We start from the raw sequence: 17,743 nt of genomic DNA on the forward strand, positions 1-17,743 counted from the left end.
TGTGTTGGCAATACATTGAGTGCATGAGTAACGGGTGTGAGTACCGCGGCTTACCCCAGTGTGATAGTGGTGGATGATTGAGGCGTTTGCGTATTGTGTGTGCCTCCTAATGTTTCGGAAGAAATATTTATGATGGAATTCAATTATGATGCATGGAACGCATGGTCGGGAAATAACTTCTGACTGGGTCCGTGTTCAAAATTGTGTTTTAAATGGAAAGGTGTAGCGTTCAAGTTATTGGATATATATCATATCTGAGTGAACAATAACTGATCCATAGTTTATGTTTATGTTTGTGGAGAATCAACATGATCAAGTTTTTCCGGATTTATTTCTAGAGTAGATCACGGTTCAGGATCCACTAGTTAAAGTTGAAATTGTTTTGGAAATGTTCTTGTAGTTCAAATTGATAATTGAAGTAGAGAGAATTTCCTAGTCGCTTTTACTAGTAACGGAGCTCCGTTAGAATGTTCTTTATTTCACACGGTAGTAGTAGTACGTTAGTCTAGTTTTAAATTATTTCTGTATGAATTTTGAGTATTTGCTAACCAGTACTGGTTTCCTTATTGATAATTATCCACAGTTTAGGGATTTACCCCTACGAAAATTTGTTTGGAATCTGTTCTGGTTTCAAAAGAGTTTCAAACAAATTTTCGCACCTTTAGTAAGGGATGATGTAGCATGATGGCTATTGTAAATATGTAAATAGAACTATAATAGATAATTAGGGTAAATGAATAAAATAGATATTAATTAATTTAAATTGTTTTGGTTCTTGTTATGTAAATCTTGTATTCAATTTATGGTTCAATGTTCATTAGATCTTTTTGTGTATAAATTATTCAATATAGATACCAATTCGACACCTGACAAGTTCACTCAACGCATATATGTTCCACGTAAACGTTCATTAAAGGAATGAACGTTCAAGTTCATCTAAGATGAACCGCCAAAGCTTCACAGGTCGCTTCGTGAACTTCCACGACCGTCTGAACCAAGGGGTGGGACTTAAGAGGGTTCAGAAGGATGAGAACCCTTTCAGATCCGATACGTTATGAGGGAATGAGATGGCAGTTTCATTCGTAGGTTTATGATGGCTAAAGATTTAGATCGGGAAGGTTGATGGCCTTTGGGAAGGTTCAACAACCCCGGACACGATTCGAACAACCTCACGACCTATCTGAGGCAATTTGGGACCACACTGGATCATTTCAACCGAGACCGTGGAAAGATCCGGGAGTGCGAGTTTTTTAGTATCTAGTATCGTGAATCTGTTGTGGTATGTTTAAACGACATTAGAAGTCTTTGGTGTTTTAGATTTTACGTTTATTCCTTTCCGTTAGGCTAAAGTCCAGTTAAAGAGTGTTGTGCGGTTCGTTAGTATTTTTGTGCGAGTATCGTAGAAATAGAAGGTAATTTGTAAAATATGTGTGTTCCAAAATGTGTGCTTATACGCGTCAAACAGCCGTTTGACGGCTTCTTATTGCCAGTTTTGAAAACGAGATTCGAACCGACGCTTCTACCGACCTCTGGACATCGACCCCATCCCCAACCCTCTCGGCCACCATTTTCGTCGATCCACGCGCTCGTTGAAAACTCTCCGAGTTGCGGCTTTTGGTCCGTGAACCGGAAAGGGACCGCACCGTCACCATTGCGTCCGTCTTGGCCACGCCGGCCACCTTCAAAACGAATCATTTCGTCCGTAGCCGAGCAGTCATTCCGGCTGCCCACTGAATCTATTTTGTTGCCATCTTCGGTGGCGCGTTCCACGAGACGCTGTATTGTTCGACCATCGTTATTGTCCGAACCCCGCCATCCGTCCGCTATTGTGCAGCAGCCATCGATCGCCATTGCGATCCGCAGCGTCCAACGACACGCGTTGGCATCCGTTCCTCAGCAAGACCAACCATCATCGAACAGTCCGTTCGCCGGGTCGCGAACCTCGCGGTCACTTGGTGGAGTTGCCGCAATACCATTTCGACAGCGAGCCACATCAGGAAAGGTCGGTAAAGCAGAGCACCAGAAAACATCCACGGTACCGTGAGTAGAAATGCGCATGCGTAAATGAATTGACACACACACATAAAAGAAAGCTAGCTAAAATTATAAATACCGCACACATGAAGTAGACAGACAAGATAAAGTAGAGAGAAAGGAAAGGAAAAGAGGAAGTAAAATGATCCTAGGATAAGTTTGTAATTCAAATAAAAGCATGCTTGTTAATCGTTGCCGTTTTGCCCTACAAAAATAAATGTTTTTCCCATTCAAATGCAACGAGTTTGTAATGTCTAGGTACTAAAGGTTTTTGATGTCGTTCGGTTAGTGTTTTTTTTGTCGTATTTTGTGATTTTTACTCCTAGTTGGACTGCTAGGGAAACTCAGTCCCTCCTTTTCCGTTCTTAAAGCGAGAAGGGAGAATTGTGAAGGTTGGTTCTGCCAATGATGATAATTTGAGCTACAGTGACTAACCGAACGACGATCTCTAGCCATCGCAAATTTACGCGTGGGACGGTCATCTCGCCGAAAAAGAACGGAAGTACTTTATAACCGTTCGGGTTTGCTAGTGCGTTTCTCATCCACTGAATTCTTTCAAGAAACCTGCCCTGAGGTTTGGATTCTTGCCGGGCACAAAAACAGACGGGCGGCCCTCAATGTTGATTGAGGTGGCGCTTAAGCCGCTCGTTTACGGATTCAAGGTCGAGAGACCCCATAGCCGCTACGGCGTGCTATAGTATCAATAGCTTTCATGTTGTTCTGTTGATTGCGCTATTCAAATTATTTCATGAAAAATGTTACTTAGGTCCTTTTGAAAAGTTAAGCGAGAATTGATTGACGTAAGTTCAACACTGATTGTAAGCCGCTTTGGTTTTTGCCGACATATTTTAAACAAATTATTAATTTTCTTAGCTTTGGCTTTTTCTGGTCATCAAGTTCATTCGAAAGGATATAATGTCGCGAACTATTTTTATCGCAGCTATGTAAATTTTACCAATGGCCCAAACATTTGCGAAAAGAGTTACTGTTCATCTTTTAATTCCTTTATTCATCCTATCATCCTATCCTAGCAATTTGATCTGTTTCCAAGTAATGTGAGTGAGCAGCAGTGCCATAACGAAGATGGTTAGAAAATATAAGAAGTATGAAACAATCCTTGGGGCCCTCCTTAGCCTAGTGTAGCGGTTCTCAACCTGGGGTACATGTATCCCTGGGGGTACCTTCACCGGCCTCAACGTGTACCTCGGACAAAAATGCGCAATGGCGAATGTAAAAAAACTCTTTGATTGATAAAGTTTTGATAATTGTTTAATTTTGATTCAAAAATTTTGCATTGTATATAAAATGCACGCATATTAAATCCTAGTTAAGAAGGAACAACATTTGAAAATCTAATCGAACCAAAAAAAAACAAAATATAGCAGAATATTGATGATACGTTAAAAATATGCTTCTGAACTAAAATCCATCCCAATTTTAGAGGCACAAAGGACTTTTTTTTCCTAAGAGCTAAGAAGCTCCATTGCAAGAAGTTTCAAAATCCCCTTCAAAGTGGCCCGTAAGCCTCCTTTCAAAAGACTCGGAACCCTATTTTTAAGAGGCTCAACCTCCTTTCAAGAGGCTCACAAGCCTCCTTTCACAATGAACGGAAGTCTTCTTTCAAGAGGCTCGAAAGTTCCATCCAAACGCCTCAGAGGCCTCCTTCCAAAAGACCTAAAAGCCTCCTTCCAAAAGACTCAAAAGCCTCCTTTCAAGAGGCTGGAAGCCTCCTTTCAAGAGGCTCAGGAAGCCTCCTTTCAAGAGGCTCAGGCCTCCTTTCAAGAGGCTCTGGAAGCCTCCTTTCAAGAGGCTCAGAAGCCTCCTTTCAAGAGGCTCGGAAGCCTCCTTTCAAGAGGCTCAGGCCTCCTTTCAAGAGGCTCAGGAAGCCTCCTTTCAAGAGGCTCAGGAAGCCTCCTTTCAAGAGGCTCAGGAAGCCTCCTTTCAAGAGGCTCAGAGCCTCCTTTCAAGAGGCTCAGAGCCTCCTTTCAAGAGGCTCAGGAAGCCTCCTTCAAGAGGCCTGGAAGCCTCCTTTCAAGAGGCTCAGCCTCCTTTCAAGAGGCTCAGAGCCTCCTTCAAGAGGCTCAAGCCTCCTTTCAAGAGGCCTCAGAGCCTCCTTCAAGAGGCTCAGAGCCTCCTTTCAAAAGGTTTGGAAGCCTTCTTTCAAGAGCCTCGGAAGCCTCCTTTCAAAAGGCTCAGAAGCCTCTTTTCAAGAGGCTCGGAAGCCTCCTTTCAAACTGCTTGGAAGCCTCCCTTCAAGTGGCTTGGAAGCCTGCTTTCAAGAGGCTCAGAGCCTCCTTTCAAGAGGCTCGGAAGCCTCCTTTCAAGAGGCTCAGCCTCCTTTCAAGAGGCCCGGAAGCCTCCTTTCAAGAGGCCTCAGGCTTCCTTTCAAGAGGCTCAGGCCTCCTTTCAAGAGGCCTCGGAAGCCTCCTTTCAAGAGGCTCAGAAGCCTCCTTCCAAGAGGCTCAGAAGCCTCCTTTCAAGAGGCTCAGGAAGCCTCCTTTCAAGAGGCTCAAGCCTTCTTTCAAGAGGCTCGGAAGCCTCCTATCAAGAGGTTGGAAGCCTCCTTTCAAGAGGCTCAGGCCTCCTTTCAAGAGGCCTGGAAGCCTCCTTTCAAGAGGCTCAGGCCTCCTTTCAAGAGGCTCAGAGCCTCCTTTCAAGAGGCTCAGCCCTCCTTTCAAGAGGCCTGAAGCCTCCTTTCAAGAGGCTCAAGCCTCCTTCAAGAGGATCAGAGCCTCCTTTCAAGAGGCTCAGAAGCCTCCTTTCAAGAGGCTCAGAAGCCTCCTTTCAAGAGGCTCCAGCCTCCTTTCAAGAGGCTCAGAGCCTCCTTTCAAGAGGCCCGGAAGCCTCCTTTCAAGAGGCTCAGAGCCTCCTTTCAAGAGGCTCAGGCCTCCTTTCAAGAGGCTCAAGCCTCCTTTCAAGAGGCTCAGAGCCTCCTTTCAAGAGGCTCAAGCCTCCTTTCAAGAGGCTCAGCCTCCTTCAAGAGGCCTCAGGCCTCCTTTCAAGAGGCTCAGAAGCCTCCTTTCAAGAGGCTCAAGCCTCCTTTCAAGAGGCTCAGAAGCCTCCTTTCAAGAGCTCAGGAAGCCTCCTTTCAAGAGGCTCAAGCCTCCTTCAAGAGGCTCAGAAGCCTCCTTTCAAGAGGCTCAGAAGCCTCCTTCAAGAGGCTCAGAAGCCTCCTTCAAGAGGCTCAGAAGCCTCCTTTCAAGAGGCTCAGAAGCCTCCTTTCAAGAGGCTCAGAAGCCTCCTTTCAAGAGGCTCAGAAGCCTCCTTTCAAGAGGCTCAGAAGCCTCCTTCAAGAGGCTCGAAGCCTCCTTTCAAGAGGCTCAGAGCCTCCTTTCAAGAGGCCTGGAAGCCTCCTTTCAAGAGGCTCAGAGCCTCCTTTCAAGAGGCTCAGAAGCCTCCTTCAAGAGGCTCAGAAGCCTCCTTTCAAGAGGCTTGGAAGCCTCCTTTCAAGAGGCTCAAGCCTCCTTTCAAGAGGCTGGAAGCCTCCTTTCAAGAGTCTCAGAAGCCTCCTTTCAAGAGGCTCAGGCCTCCTTTCAAGAGGCCTGGAAGCCTCCTTTCAAGAGGCTCGGAAGCCTCATTTCAAGAGGCTCAAGCCTCCTTTCAAGAGGCTCAGAGCCTCCTTTCAAGAGGCTCGAAAGCCTCCTTCCGAGATGCTCGGAAGCCTCGTATCAAGAGGCTCGGAAGCCTCCTTTCAAGAGGCTCGGAAGCCTCCTTTCAAGAGGCTCGGAAGCCTTTTTGAAGAGGCTCGGAAGTCTCCTTCAAAAGGCTCGGAAACCTCTTCTTAAGAGGCTCGGAAGCCTCCTTTCAAGTGGCTCAGCAACCTCTTTGCAAGAGGCTCAGATCTTCAAAGTCTTGTAGGAAGCTTGATGTATAACATAATTTGAATTGAAAAGTTTCAGGAAAACCAACAGAACTATGTGAATAATAGAGAACCACATACACTGCCGTCATACACATATTTGTCCCATGTTTTCTGTGATTTCCTATATGTATGGGACAGTTATGCGTAGAACGGCAGTACATATCCCGTTAGTTTCCAGGACCGTTTTTCATATATATTATTAGTTACGCTTATTTTCATTAGGGCGATAAAAATGAATGCAAAAATGGTAACTTGGCTTAGAAACCACACGGTTAATAACAGTAGAAGTGCCGAATGAACACTAAGCAGCGAGGCGACAATGTCCCAGTGGCGGATATAATGCCAATAAGAAGAAGAAGAAGATGAAACAATCCTCTTCGTCACTTCCTATCTGGCTGTAAGGATGTGGACAAAGTCCATTAAAATGACTTGGCTACTGATTTTTTTACGTTAACTATAATTGGTTAAATCCAGTCAAAAAATCAGTTGATTAATTACTCAACTTCACTCATACTAAGATAGAGATCATATGCATTTATCGGATGTCAGTATAACGGTAAGTCTTAACTAAACTAATGGTCTACTGTTTCAATGGAAGTTCCAGATAAATGTGAAAATGTAGATATATAGAAGACATGATAGATCTGAAAGATCGAGTGCTCTAAAGTTTAAAGCGATTTTGAGAACATTGAATGTTGGCTTATTCTTGCTGTTAGAATTGGAATAAAATTGTTTTATACCAATCATTAGATTTCAACAGCCAACAGAAATCGTGAGGTTATTGAACCTGAAAAACATATCTAGCCCACAAAACAGCCGCAAACATAGCATTTGTGTGTTTCCGCTCAGTTTTACATCAATTCTCGCAACTGCATACGCACCGGTGATGTTGGCAAACCAAATTCACGGTTTCCCACGGTTCAATTAATTAGAAAACCTACTGGAAACATGCAATTAGCTTTAGCTTTAGTTGCAAACTGCCCTTATCGTTAGCGTGCGGTGTTAATCGTAGTTGATAACTGAAATCTCGAGCAAGGTTGCTCAATTCTGAATCAATCTGAATCAGGTAATGCTAAATGAATCGATGAGCGTCGGATGCAAATTATATGTTTGAACAGTTTTTCCTTTGTGATGATTGTTAACTAATTCATATGCTCTGATAGGTTTTAAGTGAACACGAAACACGAATATACGTAAAATATTAGTTTGCACTATGTTAAGGTTTTGATTTCTCGCTGTTCGTAGTCAATATATTTTTTAAGAAAGTGGCACAACGTACAACCTTCTTACGTGATACCGCAGTTTAGAAACCAATTAAATGGATAGCACGTGATAACCTAGTGATCAATTTTACTTTTATCCTGCTTCATTCCCCGTCGTATGATTGCTCTATTTCGTGTGAGCGATCTTTTAACTTTCCAAACAATGTTTTTCGATGCTGAAATTCAATTGAAACCTGACATTCGACAACCGTTTGCCACAAGGATGTTAACGATCATTCAGTAATTTGCGTTCGATCATTTAGTAGTTTGTCAATAACACATTCCAGAAGCTGAATTTCAAAATATGTTGTATGGTGGACTTCTAGTGCGAAGGTTTTTCTACAACTTTGCCTAATGGTTTGCTGTTTGAATTCCACTAGTAACGGAGTTGTAGCTATAGTTTCAGTAACATAGACTAAATGATAACAAAATTCCAATCATTTAGTTTTAGTTACTGCAACTAGCGCTCTAACTCCGTTATTAGTTGAATGCTAATAACGAACCATTAGGCAAAGTTGTAGAAAAACCTTCGCACTAGAAGTCCACCATACAACATATTTTGAAATTCAGGTCCTGGACTGTGTTAATGACAAACTACTAAATGATCGAACGCAAATTACTGAATGATCGTTAACATCCTTGTTTGCCACATTTGTTAACGAAAGCGAATTTTTGCTGCACTGGGATGCAAGTAAAAGCGTGTTTTTCCAAAGACCAACGCAAAACGATAAAACCGAATAGGGGCAATATGAGCCACCGTCATTTTGAGCTTATTGACAAAAGGAATAAAAAAATTACAGTACTTACATCGCCGACTTCAGCCCGAATCAGATTAGCGGATTTGTACACCTCGTCTTTGTTGGAAATATCCACTTTATATCCTTTGCAGAATCCTCCCAAAGACTGAACTATTTTGACAGTTTCATCAATGCCTGAAAAGAATAATAAAACAAAGGATAACAGTGATGATTTGGTCATTGTAAGCTGGGACATTCTGAGTATACATAGAACTCAGATATAATATTTAGATTTTTAAGATTTTTCGGATGTTCTGAATCTTTATCAAGGTTTAGAACATGAAGGAAAAAAATCATCAAGCATTTGCAGAGCGTTGACTTGTTTGTGGGTCTTGGATCAGTGCTCTGCCTCCTTCTTCTTATTCTACTTCTTCTTAAATGGTTCTGGTTCTTAAATGGTAATGGTTCTGAATCTTGGCCTGCTTTTCAACTTAGTATTCTATTGGCACATCCTCAGTAATTAGTTAAAAGCTTTTCTATGCCCATCATTGCATGAGTATGTATCTTGTGTGGCAAGTACGATGGATTTATTTTGCACAGGGATGCCGAGAATGTTTCCAATCTGAAAACATCCTAGGCCGGACCGAGAATCTAACTAGCTATCTCCTTTATGGGCTGTTCGGCCACATTGAGAGTTGACGTAAAGTCAATGTCAACTTCTCTCTACGAACAGCCTAGATAGCCGTGTGGTGTCGGCGGCTGGTTATCTGGCTAAGAATAACATCACGGATTGCCTGTTCCAGTGGTAAAAGTCCACCATACAGGTGACCCCTAATTCTCGGTGTGATGCGGCTTTATGCTTACCGTGCCTACGAATGAATGGTAAGGGGGGTCTAATAAGAACCTAACCGCAAACGGAGCCTATGAAGCAACAGGGCCCACTTCACAGTATTTAGCCCTCGCTGCGCTAACCAGAACTATGGCGTAGTTGACTTTTTGCTTCTCCGAGATAATCGGCTACTCTTATTCAATCTCAACGAGAGGTTAAATAAGAGTGGGGTTATGAATATGTGTTTTACTTATTTTTCAACAAATTGTTACCTATATGGATTCGCATTATGCGTTTTCACAATGTACTCTGTGTTTCGTCTTTGACGTTCGGCTTCGGCCCCCCTGTTCAATCTCAACGTGAGTGTGGGGTTATGAATATGTGTTTTTCTTACTTTTACAACAAACTGTCACCTGTATGGATTTGCAATATGCGTTTTTTTTCACAATGTACTTTGTACCTATTAGGATTCACATTATGCGTTTTTCACAGTGTACTCTGTGTTTAGTCTTTGATGTTCGGCTTCGGCTACTCTTGTTTAATCTCAACTTGAGGTTAAATAAGGGTGGGATTATGAATATGTTTTTTATTTAGTTTTTCAACAAATTGTCACCTATATGGATTCGCATTATGCGTTTTTCACAGTGCACTCTGTGCCTCGTCTTTGACGTTCGGCTTTGGCGATCTTAATGTGAGTGTGGTGTTCTGAATATGCGTTTTTTTGCTCAGTTTTTCAACAAATTGTCACCTATATGGATTCGCAGTATGCGTTTTTCACAGTGCACTCTGTGTTTCGTCTTTGACGTTCGTCCATTGTTATGTCCTCAGTGTTTTCGTGACATCTCTCTTTTGTCCCTAACTAAATGCTTGTGAGTCTACATAATTGGCTTTTCCATAAATGGTATATCATATGCATTTGCATTGTGTGACTTATCCAGTATATTTTATACTTCGCGTTTCAATGCGTTTTATAAAATGCATCGTATGTATGTATTATTGATTGTATCCTCCTTCTCGATAAATCTGTTCCATTCTCCTTTCCAATTTCACTTCCTCTTCCTTTCCCCTTCTCACTTCCTTTTCCGTCAGGTAAATGATGAGAAAGACCAGTGAAGGCGATGGCAAAAATCTCCCAAATTGAGGGGAACGTGCCTCCTGAGCCGACGTTCTGATACCTGATACCCCTTGAGGGTAGTTAAGGATGCGATCCACCAGCCAAAGACCCATAAAGCAGCTGGTAAAGATGGTATCGGAGCTGAGCTCATCAAGATGGGCACAGAAAAGTTAGCCACTTGCCTGCACAAACTGATAGTCAGAATCTGGGAAACTGCACAGCTACCAAAGGAGTGGAAGGAAAGGGTTATATGCTCCATCTACAAGTAAGGCGACAAGCTGGAGTGTGAAAACTTTCGAGCGATCACCATCCTTAATGCCGCCTTCAAAGTGATATCTCAGATCATCTTCCGACGTCTGTCACCGTGCCGTGAATACGAGGTCTCAACGCACCATCTGTTCATTGAATTCAAGGCGGCATACGACAGTATAGACCGCGTAGAACTATGGAAAATTATGGACTAGAGCGAACATTCCAGTTCGTTCGAATCGCGCAGGGAATAAGACAAGGTGATGGACTTTTGTGCCTGTAGTTCAACATTGCGCTAGAAGGTGTCATGCGGAGAGCCGGGTGTAACAGCCGGGGTACGATTTTCAACAGATCCAGTCAATTTATTTGTTTCGTGGATGACATGGGTATTGTCGGCCGAACATTTGCAAAGGTGGCAGAACTGTACACCTGCATGAAACGTAAAGCAACAAAAGTTGGACTGGTGGTGAATGCATCGAAGACAAAGTAGTGTTACGAACGATAGATAGACGGGGATACCTTCGAGGTGATCGAGGAATTCGGCTACCTTGGATCCTTGCTAACGGCTGATAACAATATTAGTCATGAAATACGAAGACGCATCATCTTTGGAAGTCAGGCCTACAACGGGCTCCAGAAGAAACTGCGGTAAAAAGATTCGCCACCGCACCAAATGTGTCATGTACAAGACGCTAATAAGACCGGTTGTCCTTTACGGATATGAAACATGGACAATGCTCGAGGAGGACTCGGATTATTCGAGAGACGGGTGCTTAGCAGCATCTTTGGCAGTGTGCAAGAAGACGGAGTGTGGAGACGAAGAATAAATCACGAGCTCACCCAGCACTACGGCGAACCCAGTATCCAGAAGGTAGCTAAAGCAGGAAGGGTACGATGGGCAGGACATGTTGCAAGAATGCCGGACAGCAACTCTGCAAAAACGTCAAAGACGAATTAAGTACTGTCCATTTATTTTTCTGAACTCTGCAAAGATGGTGTTCGCTTCCGATCCGGCAGTGAGCAAGGTAGGCAGACCAGGTGCATAACGACTTGGCGAGCGTGGGGCGCATTCGAGGATGGAGAGATGCGGCCTCGAACCGCGTATTGTGGCGTCAAATTGTTGATTCAGTGTTATCTGTCTAGATGTAAACTAAATAAATGAATGAATGGAAGATGGGTGTCCAAAATTTAACGTGCATTGCATAGGCTTCACAATCCTGAGTAAAACTTTGGTATTCTGAAAATTACGGGATGAAAAGAATATTACTCGGACAACATTTCTGAAAAATTGTTCTGTCCTCAGAAGGAACTATTTCTTAGCACTTGAATTTAGAAACTAGAATTGAAAATATGAGACCAAGTGCATCCTCGGCCTTTCATAGCTCAGCAAAATTGTGCATTTCTACAAAGCAGATCATGCTGAAGGTGAATGGTTTTGATATGAGACAAGTTTTCGGCCAATCATTTTTATGTCTAGAGAGGTAAAGTAATGTTTTGAAAATCCCAAACAGACTCATTTTCCGAACATTCATTACATGAAGCTATATCTGAAGCATTTCGTTATTTTTGCATAAATAAACAATTTTTTTCGACAGGCATATAGATCATGGACATTATAATTGTCCAACATCGGAATAACGTTGGAATTTTGCATTTTATTGCTTTTAAGGTGGCGCTCGGAATTCTAATCAAAGTGTTCGGAGACAAATTCTGCGAGAATAAAATCATTCAGTATTGATAGTTACAGTCAATAAAATATGAATGTCGAACCCTTATATGATAGTTCATTTTTTTCGCTAGCTGATGGAAATTATTGATCTATTAGAATATTTTATTGGATGTGCCATAAAGACCTACGAAGTAAAAAATGTGCTTAAGTACCGTTTTGACTCAAATTCCGAAAATGGCTCATATTCCGAACACTCGCTTTTAAATGGCCATTTTGGCTTTATTAGTGTAGTTCTCTCCATCTTGAATTCATTTGTAATCTTGATCATCAGAACTGAAAACCGATGACGCCAGTGTTCGGAATATGAGTCATGTTCGGGATTTGAGCCAAAACGGTATTCGGAATATGAATCAAAACGGTATGTTTATCGGAGTCCACGCCGCCAGAAGGATTCGTCTGAATATTAATTTATGACATTCGGAGAATGTCATATCAAATGTATCATTTTATTATATTTCTTTTTCATGAACTAGTATTTCTTTCTTAATATGCAATATACTTAGGGAACGAATTCGTTCTCCATATTTTGTAACTGATGTGGCATTTTTATCCGCCGGCCGTGATCTTTGTGAGCAATTTGTGCCGCCGTTGTTTTCAAGCGGAGTCTTAAACTCCTACGTCCATCATATCGCACTGACCTTCAGTCCTTCAAGCATATTTATGCGCACTTGCGGTAACTTTATTGGACTGTATAAAAAAGCCTCCGAGGGTGCCGACCATGACCAGCCTCATGCTGAGAAGGCAAACATTTAAACGATTCTCACCGGCATCTTTCTACCGATCCAAGTTTTTTTCAATCACGAGCCAGACGAAGAATTTTTACACCGTCTTCTACGTAATAATCATGTCACGACCTCAGTTCAACTTCAAGTAGTTTATCTTCGCTATAGAAGGAAACCCTTATATCGTCAAGAAGCATACATTTCTGCAGATGACCTTCCGGTGGCGACATGTTGCTCTCTCATATGCCAGATGCGATGCCTTTTGAGGAGCGCAGATATGAGACCAGAGAAATGCTTTGTTCGTTAACGCGAGTCTGGTTCTCAGAAGGTGTATTCTTTGCCAGCGGAGACATCTAAAATAGTTTGCGAGAAAGATTAACAAGATGGAAAACAAGATGCAACTTTTTTATATTTTTGTTTGACTTATCTTTGTCCACTAGTAGTGAATAAAAAGATTATTTAAAAATGTCATTTTATTCAATATTTTTCTTTTGCTTGATCATTTGATCTTTCCTTTATTCTTCATCATCATCTTATCTTTATTTAAAAAAAAAAAGTATGGTCACATTAAAACACGAAAATCGATTCAATACTTTTTTCACAATGTGTTTGACATTTAACTTGACAATGAGCAAATCAATACTATTAAAGATTAAATGTTGAAGCATCCGTTCGCAACAATTATTCGATTTTATTTGTGTTTCTAAAATCTACTTCCTATGTCTATTTTGGTTCTTGTTATACTTATTTACTTTATGGTCCGTTTTGTTAACCTAGTTGTTAAGAAGACACAAACCGTGTTTGTCTTATATAATGTAGAATGGCAATGAAAATATCGTCCAAGGAATCTTCAATTGAGTATAGAACATAATTGATAGCTTATCTCGCGACAGGGTACCCTACTAGCCGTGATCCTTTTTCTCCTTGAGGTCATTATAGAATCGATTAATCACAACTGCACCGCTTCCTTCATATTCATACAAAAATAATAGCTGTTAGCATTGCACATTCTCGCTGCCATGCATTTTGCGAAACGATGCCACTGATTAAAGCTTCGAACGCGCTGTTCGTTGCTTGTAGCTGAAGGAAGACAAATTGAGGTGGCGGCGACTGAGAGTCGTCGCGGCCTGCCTGCGAATGATGGTCAAGGGTCAGATTCACGCGTGTGTTCCAAGGGTCAGGGCGTGGAACATTAAGCAAAATAATGGACTGAAGCCAGAATGCAATTCGCATCAAGCGCGCTTATCGAGTCGCCAGGCGATTAAAACCGGTACTCTACGGTGAAGCTTGTACCTACCAAGGTCACTGTCATAACTGGAAACTGGTAATAATCGACATGGAAATATGCAGTAATTGTATTACTCTAGCCGTGTTTAAACAGGCGCTTCGACTATAGTTTTTGGCTTTTTTTTCGCATCACAGGATCATTTTCAGGGGCAACGGAACATGTCTTATTAACATCTTTATAAGTAATGGCAATAAATGGTATGATACTAAATCAATCTTTTGAAATTGTGAAAAGCTATTAATCAATTAAATATAATGATTGAGCCTTTCCTATCAAAATTAGCAAATATATATATTTTTTTAAAGTTTGACGTTCAAGAAATTGAACTGACAAACAACTTCTTAGCTTTGCTTAGCTTAGCTTAGCTTAGACTGACTGTGCATATCTATGGTTCCTACTCCGTCATTGATCAGAACTGGTGCAAATTGCACTACGATTCAAGTGAATAGTGGTTGGGGTTTACCATCTATTCTCGAAGTGCACGTTTCAGCAGCTCGCAAATGTTGATCAATAACGGCGCCGGCCAAGTCCTTGAAGTCAGTTGGGAAAGGGAGGGAATGTGAGTGTGTGGTAATTGTTGCTACTAGAGACCGAGAATACCTCTGCATCTCCACAATTATCACGGGAAGGAAGTAATGTTAGTTGGGTGGGGTAATCAGTAACATAGATCACCATGGAAAGTGATGTGACCTATGCAACTTCTACACAGCAGTATTAGCATTTCCTTAATTTGTTCAATTGTTCATTCTTCGCGAGAATAAACAATCAATCGCTCAAAGTGAGCGATTGTTCATTTGAATATCGGATTAGGCGCCAGCGTCATCATTTCTTTAACGTAAGATAAGTAAAAAAGAAACGGAATTAAAATTGAAAATAATTGATAGTAATCAATCGGAAAGCTAATGTCATTCAGCAACCCTTATTTTATCTCTATTTGAGGTTAAATAAGAATGTAAATTTACGTTCATTTTACATGTCGTTTATTTTGCATTACCCTCGCGCTCGTGTGTGCATCGCCCGCCGTGACCAGTATACCGTAATCAGGATCTCACTGGTATTAATACTGATGTACCGGTTGGCACTCGTGTTGGGCTTGGCGTTTTGAGCGGCACACGGTCCTTCCCCGTCAATATAAAATCGTACATGGTGCAATACAAGATGCTAAATTGGAGACGATATACATACATGTTGTATGAAGAAGCACCGCTATAGCTTCCACGTCGGCATCCTACAAGACACAATATACGTTCATGTGTTGACTGGATTTGATAGGGCCTGCTTATAGACACATGCAGCTTTTTGTAGAGGTTTGACAGAGCCCACTGCCAACCCCCACCACATCCTAGGCAGGCCCCCTAACTCGCAATGACCATAGAGAGGGGTCGTCAAGCCCTTGGACATAGTCCCTGCTGCCCCTAGAACTGACAAACAACTTCTCTGGAGAAAAAGCTAATTTGGCGAGTGTGACTGTAAACAGATGGAAAATGCGGAATCCAAATGCGCACATTGTGGGGACAGGCACTGGACTGCCACGAAGGCCGAGAAGAAAATATAGTTTTCCTCGCCGTAACCATCAGAAAACATGAAAGACCCAGACCTTTGTCTGTTGGCTGGCATTTTTTTAGGGAACAACGCATTTTGCGAAGTGGAAAGGCTTCATACATTCTAGCCTGATGTTACGAAGGCGCTTCGCCCAACAAAGCCCTTTAAAAGATTCTATCACTTGGCGACTGCGATTCTGTCGTCGTTGGTATGGAAGCGTAAATGGAACATTGCCTGCAGCGCCCCAACGATAAAATCGCGGCGACTAGTTGTCGACATCGAGCCGATGAAATCGCTTAGGTCTGGAGCCTGGAGCCTTAAAGTAGCTTTCAAATGGACACCAACATTTCAAAAGGGCGAAACTGCTTTTGTAAACAAGACCTTCTCACGTTACTGGTGGGCTGACAGAACTAGAGAATCCTCTTCTTCTATTCGATAGCGCTGGATAGCGTGGACGGGCACAAATTAGCCCACCAGCGACGTGAGAAATTTGTGTGCCCTTTTTTTTTTTACAAGGGAGAATGCATTTACACACTAACCCAGTACACGTGCATTGTAGTTGCCAAACTACCACACGGAAGTGTACTGGAGTGTCGGACTCGACCATACCGGTAATACCGACTAAGCTCCCTTGGGCTCCACCATCGTTTCCCCCAGGAACTACCTCCCAGTACTACTTCTGGGGGATGGCAGTACTAAACGTACTCGCTCGTTATCGCTCACACAGGCACCCGTCCCATGCTAGACTGACTTGGGTGCTCGCACACCATTCACTCCATTTGAGTCTTACTTGGATGCTCTCCCGGGCGCTCCGCTGCCATGCCTCGAGGTGTCAATAGCGGTAACTGCCTGGGCCTACAGATATTACGCTACGACACTCCTGCCTCAGCACGAGCAGATCAATCACACCACTGCCGAAGCAGACCACACGCTACCCTGCCGAAGCAGGGACACTCCCCATGCACCACATGTGCACAACTGTAGGTGTGTGGGTACAACCCACTGCTACCCTGCCGCCGAAGCAGCTTCTCCAAAGACCATTCGCTCCATGTGACCCTTTTTCGGGTGCTCACTCTAACACTCCACTGCCATGCCTCGAGGTGTCGATAGCTACCTCGACTCCTACCTCAGCATGTGCAGTCCATACTCAGACTTCTGCTGCGCTTCGAGGTGACAATAGCGGCGACACGCTATGACACTCCTGCCTCAGCACAACCAGATCACTCACTCCCTGCCGAAGCAGCTCACGCGCTACCCTACCGAAGTAGGAACACTCCCCATGCCAATTGGCCCTCCCTGGGCTTGTGCTTTTGAAGCGGCACACAGTCGCTTTGATAGAGTCTGATTACGGGCACTTGTGGTTTTTTGGGAGGGATTGTAGCAGAGCCCACTGCTAAATCCCACCACGCCCTAGGCAGTTCTCCCTGACTCACAGACAGCTGGGGAGGGGTCGTCAAGCCCTTGGACATGGTCCATGCTGTCCCTGCTGTCCCTGCTGTCCCTGCTGCCCCCCTGTGTGCCTGTCGGGTCGGAAGCGAACACCATATTTGCAGGGTTGCTGTCCGGCATTCTTGCAACATGTTCTGCCAATCGTACCCTCCCAGATTTAGCTACCTTTTGACTGTTACCTTATTGCTTCAAGTTTCTACAGGAAAATGTTCAGAAAATAGAAGGTAAGTTTATGTTGAGCATTCTTAAAAATTTACACAGAAAATATTCAGATTTTCCGCGGGAGATTGTTCAAAATGTGAACATCAACCAAAAAATTTGATTTCAACGACAAATTGTTCGAAATTTTCATAGGAAATTCATTGGAATTTGCAAGGGATTTTTCAAATTTTCTATGGAAAATTCTTCAGAATTTCCACGATGAATTTTACGAAATTTTAACCAAAACTACGTGATTTTTTTTTAATTTTTACGGGAAACCATTCGGTATTTCAACGAAAAAAGTGGGATTTTTGAGGGAATTTCTTTGGATTTCTACATTGAATTCTTTGTATTGTCCATAAGAAATTCTTCGGAAATTCAATGGAAAATTGTTAAAAAAGAGAAAGGGTCCGAAAATCATTTAGCGAAAGCCATTTGGCCGAATAATACGTTAAGTTGAAAATCATCAAGCCGAATTGTATTTGACCGAAAGGAACGTTTGGGCAAAACGGTTATACAACGGAAAACAGTTTGGCCAAAAATTTGATTTGGCCAAAGCGACATACAACCGAATTGGTAGTTTGGACGAAAAAGCACTCTTCCCTAACACGTCGTTTGGCTGAAATGGTCGTTTTGCCGAAAGGGGCCGAATAAGGCCGAAAATTTCGTTCAGCCGGAATGGTTGTTTGACAGACAGGGCCATTTGGTCGAAAATGTCGTTTGGT

General features: G+C 42.6%; 1 protein-coding gene across 8 annotated transcripts in view; it reads right to left on the reverse strand.

Moving 5' to 3' along the window:
* The window catches only part of LOC134212809 (short-chain dehydrogenase/reductase family 16C member 6), a 100,836-nt gene that overhangs the window by 22,492 nt on the left and 60,601 nt on the right, over positions 1-17,743 (reverse strand). For all 8 annotated transcript variants that reach the window (XM_062690998.1, XM_062690999.1, XM_062690996.1 and 5 more), the window contains one exon: positions 7,966-8,090. In XM_062690998.1, the coding sequence (XP_062546982.1) occupies positions 7,966-8,090 (125 nt within the window). The remainder of the gene's footprint in view (positions 1-7,965; positions 8,091-17,743) is intronic.

This window comes from Armigeres subalbatus, chromosome 2 (assembly GCF_024139115.2).
Source record: "Armigeres subalbatus isolate Guangzhou_Male chromosome 2, GZ_Asu_2, whole genome shotgun sequence".
Taxonomy (NCBI): domain Eukaryota; kingdom Metazoa; phylum Arthropoda; class Insecta; order Diptera; family Culicidae; genus Armigeres; species Armigeres subalbatus.